Source organism: Oncorhynchus clarkii, chromosome 20 (genome assembly GCF_045791955.1).
Source record: "Oncorhynchus clarkii lewisi isolate Uvic-CL-2024 chromosome 20, UVic_Ocla_1.0, whole genome shotgun sequence".
NCBI classification, from domain to species: domain Eukaryota; kingdom Metazoa; phylum Chordata; class Actinopteri; order Salmoniformes; family Salmonidae; genus Oncorhynchus; species Oncorhynchus clarkii.
Genome location: NC_092166.1, coordinates 15302877 through 15319035, shown reverse-complemented (window position 1 = coordinate 15319035; position 16159 = coordinate 15302877). Strand labels below are relative to the sequence as shown.

General features: G+C 40.8%; 1 protein-coding gene across 5 annotated transcripts; it reads left to right on the top strand.

The window, feature by feature from the left end:
* The first annotated feature begins 3360 nt into the window (after positions 1 to 3360).
* LOC139375987 (TLC domain-containing protein 4-B-like) lies at positions 3361 to 16159 on the top strand. 5 transcript variants are annotated; one of them, XM_071117998.1, is made up of 7 exons: positions 3361 to 3481; positions 10648 to 10814; positions 11064 to 11153; positions 11258 to 11316; positions 11420 to 11514; positions 13407 to 13480; positions 14392 to 16159. In XM_071117998.1, the coding sequence occupies exons 2-7, from the start codon at positions 10660 to 10662 to the stop codon at positions 14705 to 14707; spliced, it is 789 nt and encodes a 262-aa protein (XP_070974099.1). In that variant the 5' UTR covers positions 3361 to 3481; positions 10648 to 10659; the 3' UTR covers positions 14708 to 16159. The 5 variants fall into 5 exon arrangements, with proteins under 5 accessions (XP_070974099.1, XP_070974102.1, XP_070974098.1 ...); XM_071118001.1 differs by lacking the exon at positions 3361 to 3481 and adding an exon at positions 8237 to 8255; XM_071117997.1 differs by lacking the exon at positions 3361 to 3481 and adding an exon at positions 8698 to 8831.

The following is a 16159-nucleotide window of genomic DNA, read 5'->3' as shown; positions in this document are numbered from 1 at the left end:
AGACCAAAAAAAAGTGTGCAGCGCGAGAGATACCTGCGGTAAACCAATCAGAAGCCTTGAATTTCTCTGTGCTCGCTTACTCTTAAATGGAGAATAGATCTATGGATAGCGCTGAATATAAGGGTGTAAGAAAGAAAGCCTTCGGACAAACAAAATGTTATTCACAATAACAGATTCAGAATGTATTTTGTCAAGTTTCCCCTGATTAGGCTATATTATACTTATACCTTTCGGTAATGTTGCATATATATCACAATGTCATCAAAAATATAGTTAAACGAGAATTACAAACAATCAAACGTATTTATGAAGATATATAATTTGATTATAGTAGGCTACAAGTCATGAAACATCTGCCTATTTTCCCCCAAAACATGGATTAGAATACTAAAGCAAAGCATGGGGGTGACAGTAATACTGCATCCTTCCACAATGCATTGGGAAATGAGAATAAGTAAGTTTCCATTTACAATGAGATCAGCTCTAAAAATAGTAAAGGATACCTAAGTCTCTGTGTATCCTATCTCTACATTTGCTGTCAGAATGCAAACAAATCCTTTCCTCCATTCCTCCCTCCCTCTTTCCATGTGTTTCCTGTCCATTGAGCAGTGCTGTCAAGGGACACCAAACCTCCATAAACAGGAAGACTGTCCACAATAGAAACGTTCTGCTAGAAGTGCTCATCCTGAAATAAACACAAACAGAGCTAGCCCCTGAAGAACTCCCCATGCTATTCCCACTATGAGAGCTAGCTAGGTCCCATTTTTGGCCTTTTCTCTGAATAACCTAGGGTATTCTAGGCCTAGTCTACTAGTCTGTTTATACTCACAAAATAGTTCTGGGTTAAATTTCTAAAGGAAAAGTCATTTGAAAGGTTGAGGAAATATACCACACATTTTTTGGGAGGATGACAGTCACATACTAATACTGTACATTTGCCTCATAGAAAGATTCAAGTGTTTGTTATTATTAATGTTGTATTGAGTGTTGGGTACACACCGAAAAAGGTTATATTGCTTGCTTCATACATGGCACCCCTAAAGGTTATATATAAAACCCTTTCTAAACTGAACCAAAATTGATTCCATTCCTTGGGTTCCATATAGAGTTCTATATGGAGCCAATTTAAGTACTATATAGAACCTTAAGCTCTGACATATACTGTATGAAGCAAGCATAGAACCTTTTTGGTTCTATCCAGAATCTTTTTTTTCTAAGAGTGTACTGTATGTCAAACATTTTCATTCTGTATATGAAACATGCTGAAACATGAAACATAATCATGCGTATGATTCCATTGTTTTGGTTGTAACTTAGGTGATGAAGAGAAGAAAAGTAAGGGAGAGAATTGATATTCGCCTAGGTAGGTTACAGTTTCCACAAAAGAGAAAAACAAACTGTGAATGGAAATTCAATTGCCTTTTTCCAGTCATTTATCCTGCGTGTTTGCACAAGCAGTACAACTGTAAAGACTCCACTGATCTTACTCAGCTCTTGTTCCTGTTTAACCTGTTGCATAATTATTACTGGGCATAATTTTTTGTTCACCAACAACTACTGCCAACGGCACACTTACTGCAGGTAGTGTACTACTAAATGCTGAAGCAATGACTGTTAACCGTTGTGTTTTTCCTTAGGAAGGAAGTGAGACAGTTAAGACTTTCAGTTTAATGAAAAATGAAAGTGTTTTCTCAAATGACAAACATCCAGTGGTGACCTGTCATTTAGGGCTGCCCCACATTTTTATTATTATGATTTTTTTTAAATACAACCATTTTGGGGGTTGCCTGTTTTGCATGTTATTTTGACATTAATACATGTCACATATCAGTCTGCAAACAATGTAAAAAAAATACAATGAATCTTTCAGTTAATAAAGTTGCATACAAACCTGGTCTCTTTTTTTGCTTTCTTGAGTAAGGCAGCTTCAAAATGCAGGTGTTTCAGCCTAGCTCAGTGCTTTCTGTTGTGGTGGGGCAGCCAGTGGAAAATATGGGCAGTAGGGGTTGGTATTGTTCTCTAGTTGCGCCGTGATTGGCTCAGCGTTCTGTCATTCATGGGGACACTGTGTCACTGCAAAAGCTAAGGGTAGAGCAAAAAAATTCAAGCCACTCGGGTGCTGCCACAGAGTTACATTAAAAGTGCCCATCCAAGTAAACTCAGGGTCATTGGCCACAGATAAAATGACGTCAAATCACGTTATATCTACAGTAGCTTTGATTGTACTGATCAACATCATACTTTCAAAATCTTAGCTAGCAAGCTAGCAGTCATCATCATTAATCAAGTCGACAATTATTTTTCAATCCTTGTCATATGAAGAGAAATAATGAAGAGAAATTATAGTTAAAACTTTTCGGTGCTCATCAGCCATTGGACATAAACATTACACAAGTTGGAAATTGCAAATTCAATAATGAGTGGTTTGGAAGCATTGCCAAGCAATCACAAGCCTCCTATTCAGTGGAGTGGGTGTGTGGTCCCTAGTTTGGGTTTAAGGGGTCTCTTTTCCAAACTTAAAAGGATACATTTTCAACATTGGCCATGCTGTCAATCCAGCTTGACTTCTGCTGCGCTCAAAAAACCCATATTGTAATGCCAAGACATTTACTGTGAAGTCCATCAGTCATTTCTGTCTCTCTCTACATCAGGTCCTGCCGGCAAATACATGGCATGGATCTTTATGGTTGAGTGTTAAAAATGGGGAGAAAGATATATGTTTTGCATGTATGTGTGTGTGTGTGTGCATATAGTGCTCAAACTCAAATCCAAAATGAGGAGAGCAGAGTACTGGCAACTAGCCATAGTCCGTCAAATACTACTCAATATAATAAAACACAATTTCCCATCTTTCCCATGATGAGAATAGCTCCCATTGGCAAAGATAGTACTGACCATGTCTGGACTTCTTAGGATTAAAGTACAGGTACTTTAAGTACTTATCTCATGATTTATTTCAAATGTCCTTGTATGGTCATCACATATCTGGGAATTCCATGTTTCCCTCTCCTATGCAGTGAGGCCCCCATCCCAACTCGGAATTCTCCCCAGCTGTGGTCATTGGGCCTAATGTCATTTATGATTTAGTAGAAACCAAACAAGAGATCCTCCCAGATTCAGGACTAGATGTATTCAAAAGCCATTTTGACACATTGAGCATCATAGAGTATATTTTAGTCATTCAGCAGATGCACTTATCCAGAGCAGTTAAGGTTGTGCCTTGATCAAGGGCACATCGACAGATTTTTCACCTAGTTGGCTTAGCGACTCAAACCAGTGACCAGAGTCGAGCGGTCCTATACGCTCACTACAATAGGTGCGTAGGGCTCCGCAAATTACGCAAGGGCCCCGCCTCCCCCTAGTGTTAAAGCGGGTGTCAATGTTTATAACTTCGATGAGAGGATGAAGCGGAACTATCCTTCTGGTCACAAAAAGAGAGAGAAGAAACACCATGAGAGTGAATTGTGTGAACAGAAATCAGGTAAACTTGTGTTCTCTCCTCTCCAAGTTTGATTTCAGCAAATAACAGTAACGTTAAATTGATCTGCTGGCTTGCAGTGCATCTCTCTCTAGTCTGTCTGTTTTGCTAACCTAGTTTGGCAGTGCATCTCTTGGTCTTTCTGTGTCTTGCTTGCTTGCCAGCCACTTCCAGGGCTGTGTTCTGTGACTTTGTGCCTGACAAAAGTGAGAGTGAAATACAACTATTTATTACGTTTGATAAACGCCAACGGTGTTTATAAACTGCAGCTCGGAGAAGATAATCACGTTGTGCGTGAACATGCATTTATATGCGCGTGCACGAAATTAAACTCGCGCTTTCCAGCAGCAACCTCTGGGGACCAGTCCAGACAATATATGGGCGTGATTGCACTCCTCATAGGCGAACATAATTTTAAAACAAGACAATGATTATCTAGTCTCCCAGTCAAGGTTTAGTTACAACTCTGGACTAATGCAAGACGAAAATGTTATATTTTATATTTCAAAATGTATAAAAGGAAATCTGGGGGAGCCAGTTTGAATGGGTCTGATGCAGCTGATAAAATGTATAATATTGTTATCTATAATTTACAGGTGCTATGCTTAAGTCAGTAGAGTAGATGCTGGATCATCAGCCAGTACAAGCACAGACTCAGCTGATCCACATCCAACCTCAGCCAGTACTAACACAGACCCGGTACTGGCAGCTTCAGCAAGTACTAACACAGACCCAGTACAGGCAGCCTCAGCCAGTACTAACACAGATCCAGTACGGCCGTCTTCAGCAAGTACTAACACAGACCCAGTACAGGCAGCCTCAGCCAGTACTAACACAGATCCAGTACGGCCGTCTTCAGCCAGTACTAACACAGATCCAGTACGGCCGTCTTCAGCCAGTACTAACACAGACCCAGTACAGGCAGCCTCAGCCAGTACTAACACAGATCCAGTACAGCCGTCTTCAGCCAGTACTAACACAGATCCAGTACAGGCAGCCTCAGCCAGTACTAACACAGACCCAGTACAGCCGTCTTCAGCCAGTACTAACACAGACCCAAGTGAAGTACAGGCAGCTTCAAACAGTACTAGCACAAATAGAGGTGTCCAGCCAGCATCAGATACAAGCAGCTCAGACCCTAATAGAACAGTTGCTGCTCCACCAAATGACCCAGATTGGCCCCCAGTCTTAACAGACTTTATGAGGACTGAGTTAGTGCGCAGAGGTCCATTCAAACCAGGACTGGGTTTTTCTTACCCTAAAGACAATTCTAGAAAAGGTTTCCATTCAGGCTTATTACAGAGACAGCTGTCAAACGGGGAAAAGATTACCAGGAGCTGGCTTTCATATTCAATCAAAAACAACGCTGTGTATTGTTTTCGCTGTAAGCTCTTTTCTATAAAAGACTACAAAATAATAAAGGAAGGTGTGAATGACTGGTCAAATATCAACAGCATTCTGAAACACCGTGAGGATAGTCCTGAACACACAAACAATATGATTAAGTGGAGAGAACTTGATCTGTGCCTAAGTCGGGGACATACTCTTTACCAGATACAAATGACAATTTTGGAGGCTGAAAGAAAGAGATGGCGGGATGTCCTTACACGTTTAATAAGTATCACCCAGTCTCTGGCTGACAGAAACCTAGCATTAAGGAGTTCATCTGATAAACTCTTCCAACCAGGTAATGGAAACTTCCTAAAAGAGGTTGAATTAGTGGCAAAATTTGACCCTGTTATGGAAAATCATCTCAGCAAAATTAAAGATAGAGAGACACATGCTCATTGCCTTGGTAAGCGCGCACAGAATGAGCTGATACAGATTGTGAGCAATAGTGACTCAAGGAAGAGACTCAACGTACTTCTCCATTATCTTGGACTGTACACCTGACATGAGTCACCAGGAGCAAATGTCCATTATTCTGAGAAGCGTGGCTTGAAAGGGAAAGTCAGAGATCAAGAAGCCCTTCCTCTGCTTTGTGAATGTTGAGGTTACAACAGGCTTGAATCTGTCATCTTAGATAAGCTGAACGAGCTGAAGATTCCATTTGAAGATTGCAGAAGGCAAGTTTATGATAATGGGGCCAACATGAAGGGCACGCACCAAGGAGTAAAGCCAGACTGCTCAAAAAAAATCCCAGAGTCATGTTCGTCCCATGTGGAGCAGATACTCTAAATCTTGTCATTGCAGATGCTGCCAAATCTTCAAAAGATGCAGTTGGGTTTTTTGGGCATGTGCAAAAGCTCTTCACCTTATTTTCAGCTGGCACACAAAGATGGAGTGTTTTGACGAAACACGTGAACATAACTATGAACTCATGGAGTGACACTGGGAGAGTAGGCTCCAAAGTGTTCATGCAATCAGGTATCAGGTTTCTGAGGTTCGGGAGGCATTACTGGAAGCCAGACAGACGATCAACGATCCTGTGGCCAAAGTGGAGGCACAAGCACTTGCAAGATCTTGCAGAGGAAGTTGGGTCCTACCGCTTCTTGATTTGACGTATGGTGTGAGATACTGACATTGACAAACAAGGTGAACAAGCTCCTCCAATCCGCCTCAATGCAGTTTGATATCGTAGTGAATTTAATCTCAAATGCAAAGTCCTCCCTCACTACATACCGGGAAACTGGATTCTCTGAGGCCCAAACAACAGCCAAAAGCTGGAGACTTATATCTCCCTATCTAACTTTAACCATCAGCTGTCAGAGCAGCTTACCGATCACTGTACCTGTATACAGCCAATCTGTAAATAGCACACCCAACTACCTCATCCCCATATTGTTATTTATCTTCTTGCTCTTTTGCACCTCAGTATCTCTACTTGCGCATCATCATCTGCACATCTATCACTCCAGTGTTAATGCTAAATTGTAATTATTTTGCCTCTGGCCTATTTATTGCCTTACCTCCATACTCTTCTACATTTGCACACTGTACATAGATTTTTTTTCTATTGTGTTATTGACTGTACGTTTGTTTATGTGTAACTCTGTGTTTTTGTCGCTCTGCTTTGCTTTATCTTGGCCAAGTCGCAGTTGTAAATGAGAACTTGTTCTCAACTGGTCTACCTGGTTAAATAAAGGTGAAATAAAACAAAATAATAAAAAAGGAAGAGGGTTAGGGTTACGCTTAGCTACAATTGTCAACAACTGGTGTCTCCGACGCGACCACCAGATGGCGCTGTATGCCTATTCCATCTAGCCACAACGGTAGAAACGTAAACAAACCATCTGTGGCGAAACCTGATTTTTTTTTCATCCAGTAAGTGTCTTTTGACCAATCACATCAGATCGTTTTACAACAGCTCTTTTTCAGAGCTGATCTGATTGGTCAAAAGAACAATTAGTGAAAAAAAGATCTGGTTTCGGCTGCCTGTATAAACGCAGCAATATGGGCCCAGAACTTGATAGAGCATCTGACCAATTACACAATACTTTCCTTCTGTGTTAACCGAGATTACCTCATTGGTCAAGGAAATAATACAGAAAGTAGCCTATTAATCATACATGATGTGACACAGAAAGGGAATCCTACCATCTAGTGGTGATTTATAAACAGCTGTACAGGAGAACCACTGAATCGATGTTGGTCATAATGGGGGCACTAGAGTTCATACAGCACTGTCTCCTTATATGGCTGGTTCAATGACATGCTGTGGGTGAATGACAGTAGGCTTGTTCGACATAGCAGGCGACAGTGCAGGCGACTGACTGATCTTCAAATAACCCTGCATCACATATAACTAACTACTCATTATTATTTGTAGATCACCCATGATACATTACGGGTTTGATGCTCTCGAACACCGCCATACAGTAATAGTACGTCACTCCTCCCTGCTCTATTGCCACGTTCACGACAACTCGGAACTGCAACTCAAAGCAAGGACTGACACAATTTATTTTTGGGGGAGGTAATTCAGTTGTAGATGCCGTAAACTCGGGACCTCTGAGTTTAAATACACGTTTTTGGCATAGAGCTTCCTATTGGTTGATTCTGACACTTGCCAAGTGGGGAAATCGGGGAAAATGTTCTGTGCGTAAGAAATGTACAACGCGTAAGCAAGTCGGAAGGTCTGAGTTTCCGACATGACCTGAACGTGCCACAAAGATGAGCCCAGAGTTTCCCACTTGGAAAGTATCAGAGGCAACAAATAGGAAGCTCTACGCAAATGTTTAACTTGGAGGTCCCGAGTTTCCGAGTTGCCTTGAAAGCACAATAAATCCTGGCCCTTGTTCAGTTGCCAAACATTGCAGATAGATAGATTCCACAAAAAGAGCCAAAGTGATTCATATTCTACATGTCAGAGAGGCAAGTTTATTCTACATAGAAATAGGCTATCTGAACGTTCCAAAACGTTGCGTCCTGCTGAATGCTACCCAGCTACAGCAATCTTGTTTCGTCATATCATACCATCTATACACACACGCACGGACGTACACACACCGGACACACAGATGGGGAGAGAGAGAGAGTGGGGGAGGGGGGGGGGGGGGGGGGGGGGGGGGGGGGTTGGAAGGAGGAGAGAGATATGACGTTAAAAGACAAGAAGAGACTATAAAAAAAAACATCAGGTTACAATTATCAGATGAATTAATCCCCCATAGCTGATTTCAAAACAGGCATTTCGGGGAAACAAAGCCACAAATGAATAGTCATTACAAATATAGCTTGTATTTTAGGTACCATATTCTTTTAAAATATGGAAAGGCAGCTTTATGATTAGGCAATTTAAAATCCATTCCGTTCGCATCGTTGGCTATGTGAAAACAATGTAAATTATCAGCTTCACTATTGTAAGCAAACTAGTTTTGTTTACATTTCCTCCTGCATGTAGATATGCGGATATCCTTATAGTAATTTTGCCTAAATCTGTCGGCCAACCAGTTTTACGCTTTTTCCCAAATTCAGGTAGGTTCCTTCACGTTTCGTTCCGTTTGCTTGCGTTTAAGAAATAATCTGCGTTTCGATGTGGAGTCATTTTGGGTAAATATGTCGGCCAACCAGTTTTACGCGTATTTTTCCAATTCAGTTTCTCAGCCAAGGTGTAGCATAGCCTGTAATATATGTCCTTACAACGACCAACGCCTCTTGCACACAGGCTGGGTTTCGACATCACGGGGGGATATTTATATCTCGGGATATGCTGCTCCCCTTGAAATGCACTTGTCGTTATTGCACTTGGCGCTTTGGTATCGCACGATGACGTCAAGGTTAGTATAGGGCGTCATTGCCTGTGCAATGGTGTGCTATATCGACTGAGCAGGCGTCAGTCGCCAATTACTCCAACATTTTGTATCTGTACGCGGTGGAATATATAATTTCTTAGAAACTAGTGCGGGACTTGAGTGTAAGTACAGAATGCTTCTGTCAGTAATGTACAATTTGCTTGCCTTGTATCACAATTGTCTGCCTGTCTATTGACCTATCACACTTTAATGGTGTTACTCTCTTATGCTGCCAATACAGTATCTACCATCATAACCTACTACTACAGTATACTGTAGTCAATGTTTCTGTAGAGATCTTGTTTTATTGTACAGTAGTTATTCACGTTTTAGTTAGAAAAAGTAGGTTGCGTCTACTTAAAGCAGATCAGCTGTTCAGATTTCCTGTCTGGCAACAATGTAGGGTATTCTACAATATGCTATAGCTTCTCACGGTTATTGGCTATTTCAGACAGGGTCACTTGTGATCAACAACTACCTGACATGATACTTGATGAAAGCATGGAGGTCCCCACCGGGTTGACGTTTGGGCTGTGGGGACATGTATGGGGATCAATTTATGCCACTGTATTTAGTTACAAACCGTCAGCGATTTTGACACAGAGCCAGGCAAGGGTTGTCATTAGTTACCACAGCCACAAAGTCAAAATGGTTTCTATCGTGAAAAATTCATAAAAACAAACAAACAAATTTGATTTTTGGTCTTAATTTGAGGTTAGGGTTAGGCATACGGTTAACAGTGTGGTTAGGGTTAGGTATAAAATCCGTTTTGAAGAAGAGCCATTGTAGAAATAGGCGAGGTTTAGCCAGATTTACGACTTTATGACTGTGGTAGCTAGTGGCGACGCAAACGTGATCTTAAGAGTTGAGTATACTTTCCAGAAGTAGCCTATGAATGGTTGGTCCACACTTGTTTGCTGAAGGTGAGGTTCGTTTTATTCAACCGTTTCGTTTCATTCAACCGTTTTCTCAAGGGCACGAGGAGGAATGCTTCACAATTTCGAAGAAACAACACAGTATTTCGAAACGGACATGTTATTCTTAGTAGGGCAGGGGTCAGTTTATTTTTGGCAGCAGAATGTATGAGAGTTGTTCTATGAAGAAGAACTAGAAATACTGCAACATTTCAAGTAACAGTGAAGAATGCATTTTGCCATACAGTTTCGTTTCTCTCCAAAATGCCTTGCAAAATAAATCCTTGCATGAAATATGGTCGCTCAAGTTTTAAGTAATGTCACGTGAACAGAATGTCATTCTGGCCCTTACAAAAAATATTTCCGTTTTGAAACTGCAGTAAACGTGCAGTAACTGCAGTCAACTGTGGTATTTTGGACACAGTCATTGCAGAATAACTGCAGTGTACAGCAGGGGGTCCACTACAACAAAGGTAGGACCTGGAGACCACATAAATTAGTGTGACTGGTCTATTTGGGGGGGGGGGGGGGGGGGGGGCATTAGTAGGTTGTATATGAGCTGACCCATGACCTCAATGTGATAATGCAACTAAATCAACAAATATTCCAAACTGTTGCAAGGCAGCCGGTGGTAAATACATGGGTCCTGGCCTGAGATAAGATAGTACAGAAGCAGGTGTTGACATATTTGGGTATACAGTATCTACAGTTGGTGATACCATATCTGCACTGTACAGTACAGTAAAAAAGACCCCATAAATGCTTTAACAGCTCTGTTCTAAACATGCCAAAAACCAAGTCAAATACAAAGTTCAGGTTACGGTCTGTTGCTGCGGGCTCTAGAAGTTAACTACTTTATAGCCAAAACGGTGCCAATCATACACTGGCATATCAGTCGAACTCCTATTGACATGATTCAGTGCATGATGTAGGCAAAAGTCTGACTTACTCTATTGTACGGGTGTATATTTCACATTCGTGATTTGCTTCTCTACTATGAACTGTGTGTTTTTCTCTCTCTCAGTAACGAGTGGTAATGGCGAGCTTCTCTCCGCTGGTCCTGTCCATCGCTGCCACCAGCTTTGTGACGTTCCAGTGTCTGTTCCATTTTGTCAGTCCCTGTATCTCTGCTCGGTTCTGTCCTGGGTACCGCCGTCTCAGCCCTAAACACACCGTAGAGTGGAACTCCAGGTACATCATCAGGAGACGGAGAAGTGATATTTTGGTGTTATTCAATCATGTAATTCAAAGCTCCTATCAGAACACATATTGGATTATCATTTTCCCAGTCAAAGTACATTTCTGAGCATAGACCCTTTCAAATATCCTTGTTTAGCATTTTTCCATGTCATGGAATCCCACAGCTGCCACCAAATGTCAACTTTAAGTTAGTATGCATTTATGAGTATGTGTGTCTGTTTTTTTGTGATATTTTTCTAGAACTGTGTCTACATTTCACGCCTTGATAGTGGGCCTTTTTTGTCTCTACATATTACTATTTGATGATGCCGTCAATGAAGACCCAGTCTGGTAAGATTCTCCCTGACTGCAAAGTGTGCAATTCTTGATATAATCTTATATTTGGAACATTTATCTATATTTTAAACATGTGCTTTGTGCTTTCTTACCAATAGGGGAGATCCGTCACTGGTGAAAATAAATGTGGCCATAACCTGTGGCTACCTCCTATCAGGTGGGTCTCCACTTCAAACATGTCTAACCCTTGTATTACTTTGCATATTTCCATGGATTATGTTGACCCATACAGTGAGCTATCTCCCTTGTCTGTCTTGCAGATATGCTGCTCATATGTTACTATTGGCGGGCGATAGGGGACAAGTTTTTTGTAATCCACCACCTGGCAGCACTGTATGCTTACTACTATGTACTGGTGAGTTCCTTACTGACCCAGAGCAGAATGTGCAGGCAAGATGGGGAAGGGACAAGGGCCAAGGGTGAACAGCCATGTAGTTTGATGGGATTGGTTAGAATAGATAACAAAGTGCTTGTCAGGGATGAAATAGTTTGGTTCCACTTTACATTCAGTGTCCCTAATATGTGTAGACCTATATTTGGAACACTTTGATTTACAGTGTTGTTATTGACCTATAAATACACTGCTATAAGTGTTATTACTTAGTTGTTTTGCTGTACTTACTAGGGTTATTACGCAGTAATAGAACACTGTAAACCAGGGGTAGGCAAGTAGATTCAGCTGCGGGCCTATTTTTGTCGGAGCGAATGGTCGACAAAATTTGTACACTGCAAATTGACCACAACTAAGCCCAAAAAGAGATTATATTTAAGAAATAACAATAATTTCATACCTTGATTACATTGAGACACGATTACACATCTCTTTTTTATTTATGGAAATACTTGAACAGATTTCCTAAAATAACACATTTTTTAACTGAACTCCTGGTGATTTTACAGTCTTTTTGAGCAAAAATGACCCCCCCCCCAGGTTTAGGCCTGTTTCCAACCCCTGCTGTTGCCGACCCCTGCTGTACACTAAAGCGTTACCCTCCCTTCTTCGGGAAGGTACAGTGTAAGCAAGCGCATATATTGTTAGAAAGGTATTACAGTTGTAAAACAGTTTTGATATATGGCTTGCAGTTGACGCACCACCAAAAGCTAGACAACCATGTGATGTAGATGTTCACTCTTGGTCCTGTCCTGTGAATCTATTCTGGGCCGTCAGGCTCAGTAGCTGCTTAGACTAACGATGATAATGATCAGGATGGGGACCATTTTTTGCATGGAATACGATGATGAGTTGTTGTGCCCATTTCAAAGCCACAGATTCAGACCAGTCCCGGACTAGAATACATGCTCAATGGAGAATATCCATTGAATATATATGTTTTTGTCCCAGACTAGGATTAATCTGTGTCCAGGAAACCAGACTGTAGAGTTTCTGTGCATAATGTATTCTCTTACTTCTCTCAGTCTGTGATGGTGATTGGTGCATGCTGCCTTTAGGTTGTTTTTGACCTTTTGAGCCTATACCCTAGACCCTATATATCACTACAAAGACAGGGTCTTCCTCTTATTTCATTTTTTTAAATCACCACTGACTTTTCTCAGTAAAATGTACTGGATCATTTCCAGTCCCTTTTTTGGGTAATTTTAGACTGGATTGTAGAGTAAATGTTTAGAAATGTATATTTAGATAATAACTTAATAACAGCATCCACATAGTTAGTCCATATCTTTTTTATTTTCTCTAGAATGCTTTTAAAAATATTCTTCAATGTTGGGATGGGGGCTTTTAATGGTGCCAGTTATCACTAGTTGCATATTTCTTCTGTTTAGGTATTTATGTCCATGTCTTTCCTCCACTTACATGTGTGATCAATGAACACAGTCTTGTGTCTCTAACCTGCTAACAATACAGAACATGCAAAAAATGTCAGAAACAAAGAACAGGCCTGTGTCAAATGGCTATAGAAGGGGTCCCTTCCTATCTTGTCTGTAGTGGATTCTGTTGTGGTACATAGAGCACATGTTGCCTAGTAACAGTATGGATTTACCAGTACATAGCGGTACGAGCATGCACTGCTGGATTGTCACCACCAATTTTTGAACACATTTTGAACATTTCTATGTGACCCAAGTTTATTAACCGTGTCGTAACCCCAGTAAGTACACCTAGATGTTTTATTTTTTTTGGATCGTACGGTAGGTTTACGATCATGATGTATCATGAATTCACATATTATTGAAAGTACTTCTCTTGCCATTATTTTCTTTGCACTTTGTTCTGTCTCTCTCTTTTAGAGCATAGGAATGTTGCCTTATTTTGCTAACTTCCGTCTGGTCGCAGAGCTTTCCACTCCTTGTGTGAACCAGCGGTAGGTAACCTCTGTGCCAAATAGACTCACGCACACACAAACAGAATGTTTACTGGGAAGTAGAGGGAACCTCATAAAATACACATTTATTTGTCCTTACAGTATTTGCCAAGTGGCTCATTGGTAGTAGTGCATTCAACCGTTTCAGAAACACTATTGACCGTTAATGTGTAACTACTTATAGTGAGTCAGACCTGTTACACCCAGCTGAAAGCTCGTACAGTATCGGACATACATCATTAGAGACATGTTTTATACTTAATAATACATTTTCAGTCACATACATTTCCAATTGTATACTATTATCCTGATTTAATCCAACAAAGACAAAATACAGATTCAATGTTAAACATTTACATTTAAATTTGAATCATTTAGCTTACGCTCTTATCCAGAGTGAATTACAGTTAGTGCATTCATTTTAATATAGCTGGGTGGGACAACCACATATCACAGTCAAAGTAAGTATATTTTTCCTTATAGTAGCTATCAGCAAAGTCAGTGATTAGTAGAAAAAGAGTCAAGTGTGAGTGTTAGTTTAACAGGTAGGATTTCAGACGTTTTCAGAAGATGGGCAGGGACTCTGCTGTCCTAGCGTCAGGGGGAAGCTTGTTCCACCATTGGGGTGCCAGGAAAGAGTCCTCCCGTAGGTTTGGGAGAGCCAAGAGGCCAGAGGTGGCAGAACGGATTGCTCGGGTTAGGGTGTAGGGTTTGAGCATATGCTTGAAGGTAGGGAGGGGCAGTTCCCTAAGGAATTGTACTTAAAACCTTTAAGTTCTTGGTATACTGTAGATATGTCTTAAGAGCCACCTTTCTGGAACAATGCCAGTTGATATCCATGACTCCATTACAATTGAATTCAACAACTGCTATCTCACTCTGTAACTATACTAACTGTATCTATCTTTCAGCTGGTTCTTTGAAGTGCTTGGTTACCCAAAGAAATCATTACCAAATATGGTCAACGGAATTGCCATGACGCTATCCTTCTTCCTGGTGAGGATAGCGGTCATGCCAATGTATTACAGCCGGATGTATGCCGTGTACGGGACAGAACCTTTCTACCGGGTGACTTTTGGTGGCCGTTGTGCATGGATGGGCCCCAGTTTCTGTCTAGACATTATGAACGTCATGTGGATGCATAAAATGGCCCGCGGCTGCATTAGCGTCCTGCGCTCTCCCGGAAAGGTAAAAGTGGAAAAACTACAGAATGGGAAAGTGCACTGAGAGGTTGCACAAGGCTATGGTGGAGTTATTTTATTGTATGTCTGGTTCAAATGGTTCATGGACATTTTTGGATCAAATGGTTCATGGACTGGAAATGTCTTGAGACTCCCTAGGATCCCATGACCAGCCCTAGGTAAATTGTGTACCACTATACTTATTTGCCCAGAACACTGCCATTTGAACAAGCTCTACAGTCCTCCAAAATGATGGGAGGGGACATGGTAAAGGCCATTGGATTGCGTCTTCTCTTGATCCTTACAGATGGAGGAAGTGGATGGAAACAAACAGACAATACTCTAAAGCACAGGTCCTCTTTTCTGTTGGACCCTTGGAATGTAAATTGTATGTATGTCCACCCAAAGGTGTCTTGTGTGTATTGCCACAATTACATGAACTGACATGGAAGAGAATGTTAAAGGAACTCACATAGTTTTGTAATGTTTATGAAGCCATATAGATGGCTCTTGTACAAATATCATGAGATATTGTACAAAAATAAAATCCTTACTTGAAATCTGTGTTTTCACCAGCATTAGGATGTAAAAGAAGTATATTGTCAGACTACTGAAGTCTATGCTCAGGAGCCTGCTCATGCAGTAGGCCTAGGAAATATTAGTCATGCACATAAAGTATCAGGGTAGATTTAGACAAACCACAGCAAACAAATGCCAGAATGTATTGTAATTTTATCTCTAGAAGTGACCTTACTGAGTGTGATTCATGATAACAGCAATAAAAGTGCACTTATGTCTAACCGACACACCCACACTATAACTCCACACAAGCATCTCCACACAGTTCACAAATTACAAATCAAACTTCAGAAGCCAAGCTTCATAATGTAATGTGAAAAATGTAATTAAAGGGATACTGCAAGATTCTCGCATTTAATCCCGTTTTCTTGTTACCCAGAGTCTGATGAACGTGTATGTCTGCATGCAGTATGAAGTTAGAATAGCAATGCTACTGTACCTTTAGACTTCCAGTCCTTGTGCTATCGCTAGTTAACGTTGGCTAGCTAAACTACCGCTATTTCCCTCATGCTGTGTGCAGAGACATAAAAATGGTATCCGCAAGTTCATCTGACTCCGGGTAAGCAGAACATGGCCTTAAATGCAAGAATCTTGCCTTTCATGTTTCCCTGTTGGATCTCTGGGTGAGAATATGCAAGCTATTGTGACATTTACAGCTATGTTAGTTATAATATTTCATTTATAAATATATATTTTAATAATGTAATCTTTGAGTTAGTTGAAGTGAATGATTTATTAACTTCATTTTCATACTTGCTTTGATTGTCTTCAGACAGTTGTCAGCAGACAACACGACAACACTTGTCTGCTGCTGCTCTCTTGTGGAGACAATGCGGGACTGCAAACATCCCCTCAGAAGGAGGATAAAGTGGTCAATGAGTTTTGAGGAATATTAATAAAAAAATGATTGATGTTAAAA

Coding starts and splice junctions, on each gene's coding strand:
- LOC139375987 (XM_071117998.1), top strand. CDS start 10,660: ATGGCGAGCTTCTCTCCGCTGGTCCTGTCCATCGCTGCCACCAGCTTT. Junction 11,154..11,257: donor GTCAATGAAGACCCAGTCTG/GTAAGATTCTCC, acceptor TCTTACCAATAG/GGGAGATCCGTCACTGGTGA. Junction 11,317..11,419: donor CTGTGGCTACCTCCTATCAG/GTGGGTCTCCAC, acceptor TCTGTCTTGCAG/ATATGCTGCTCATATGTTAC.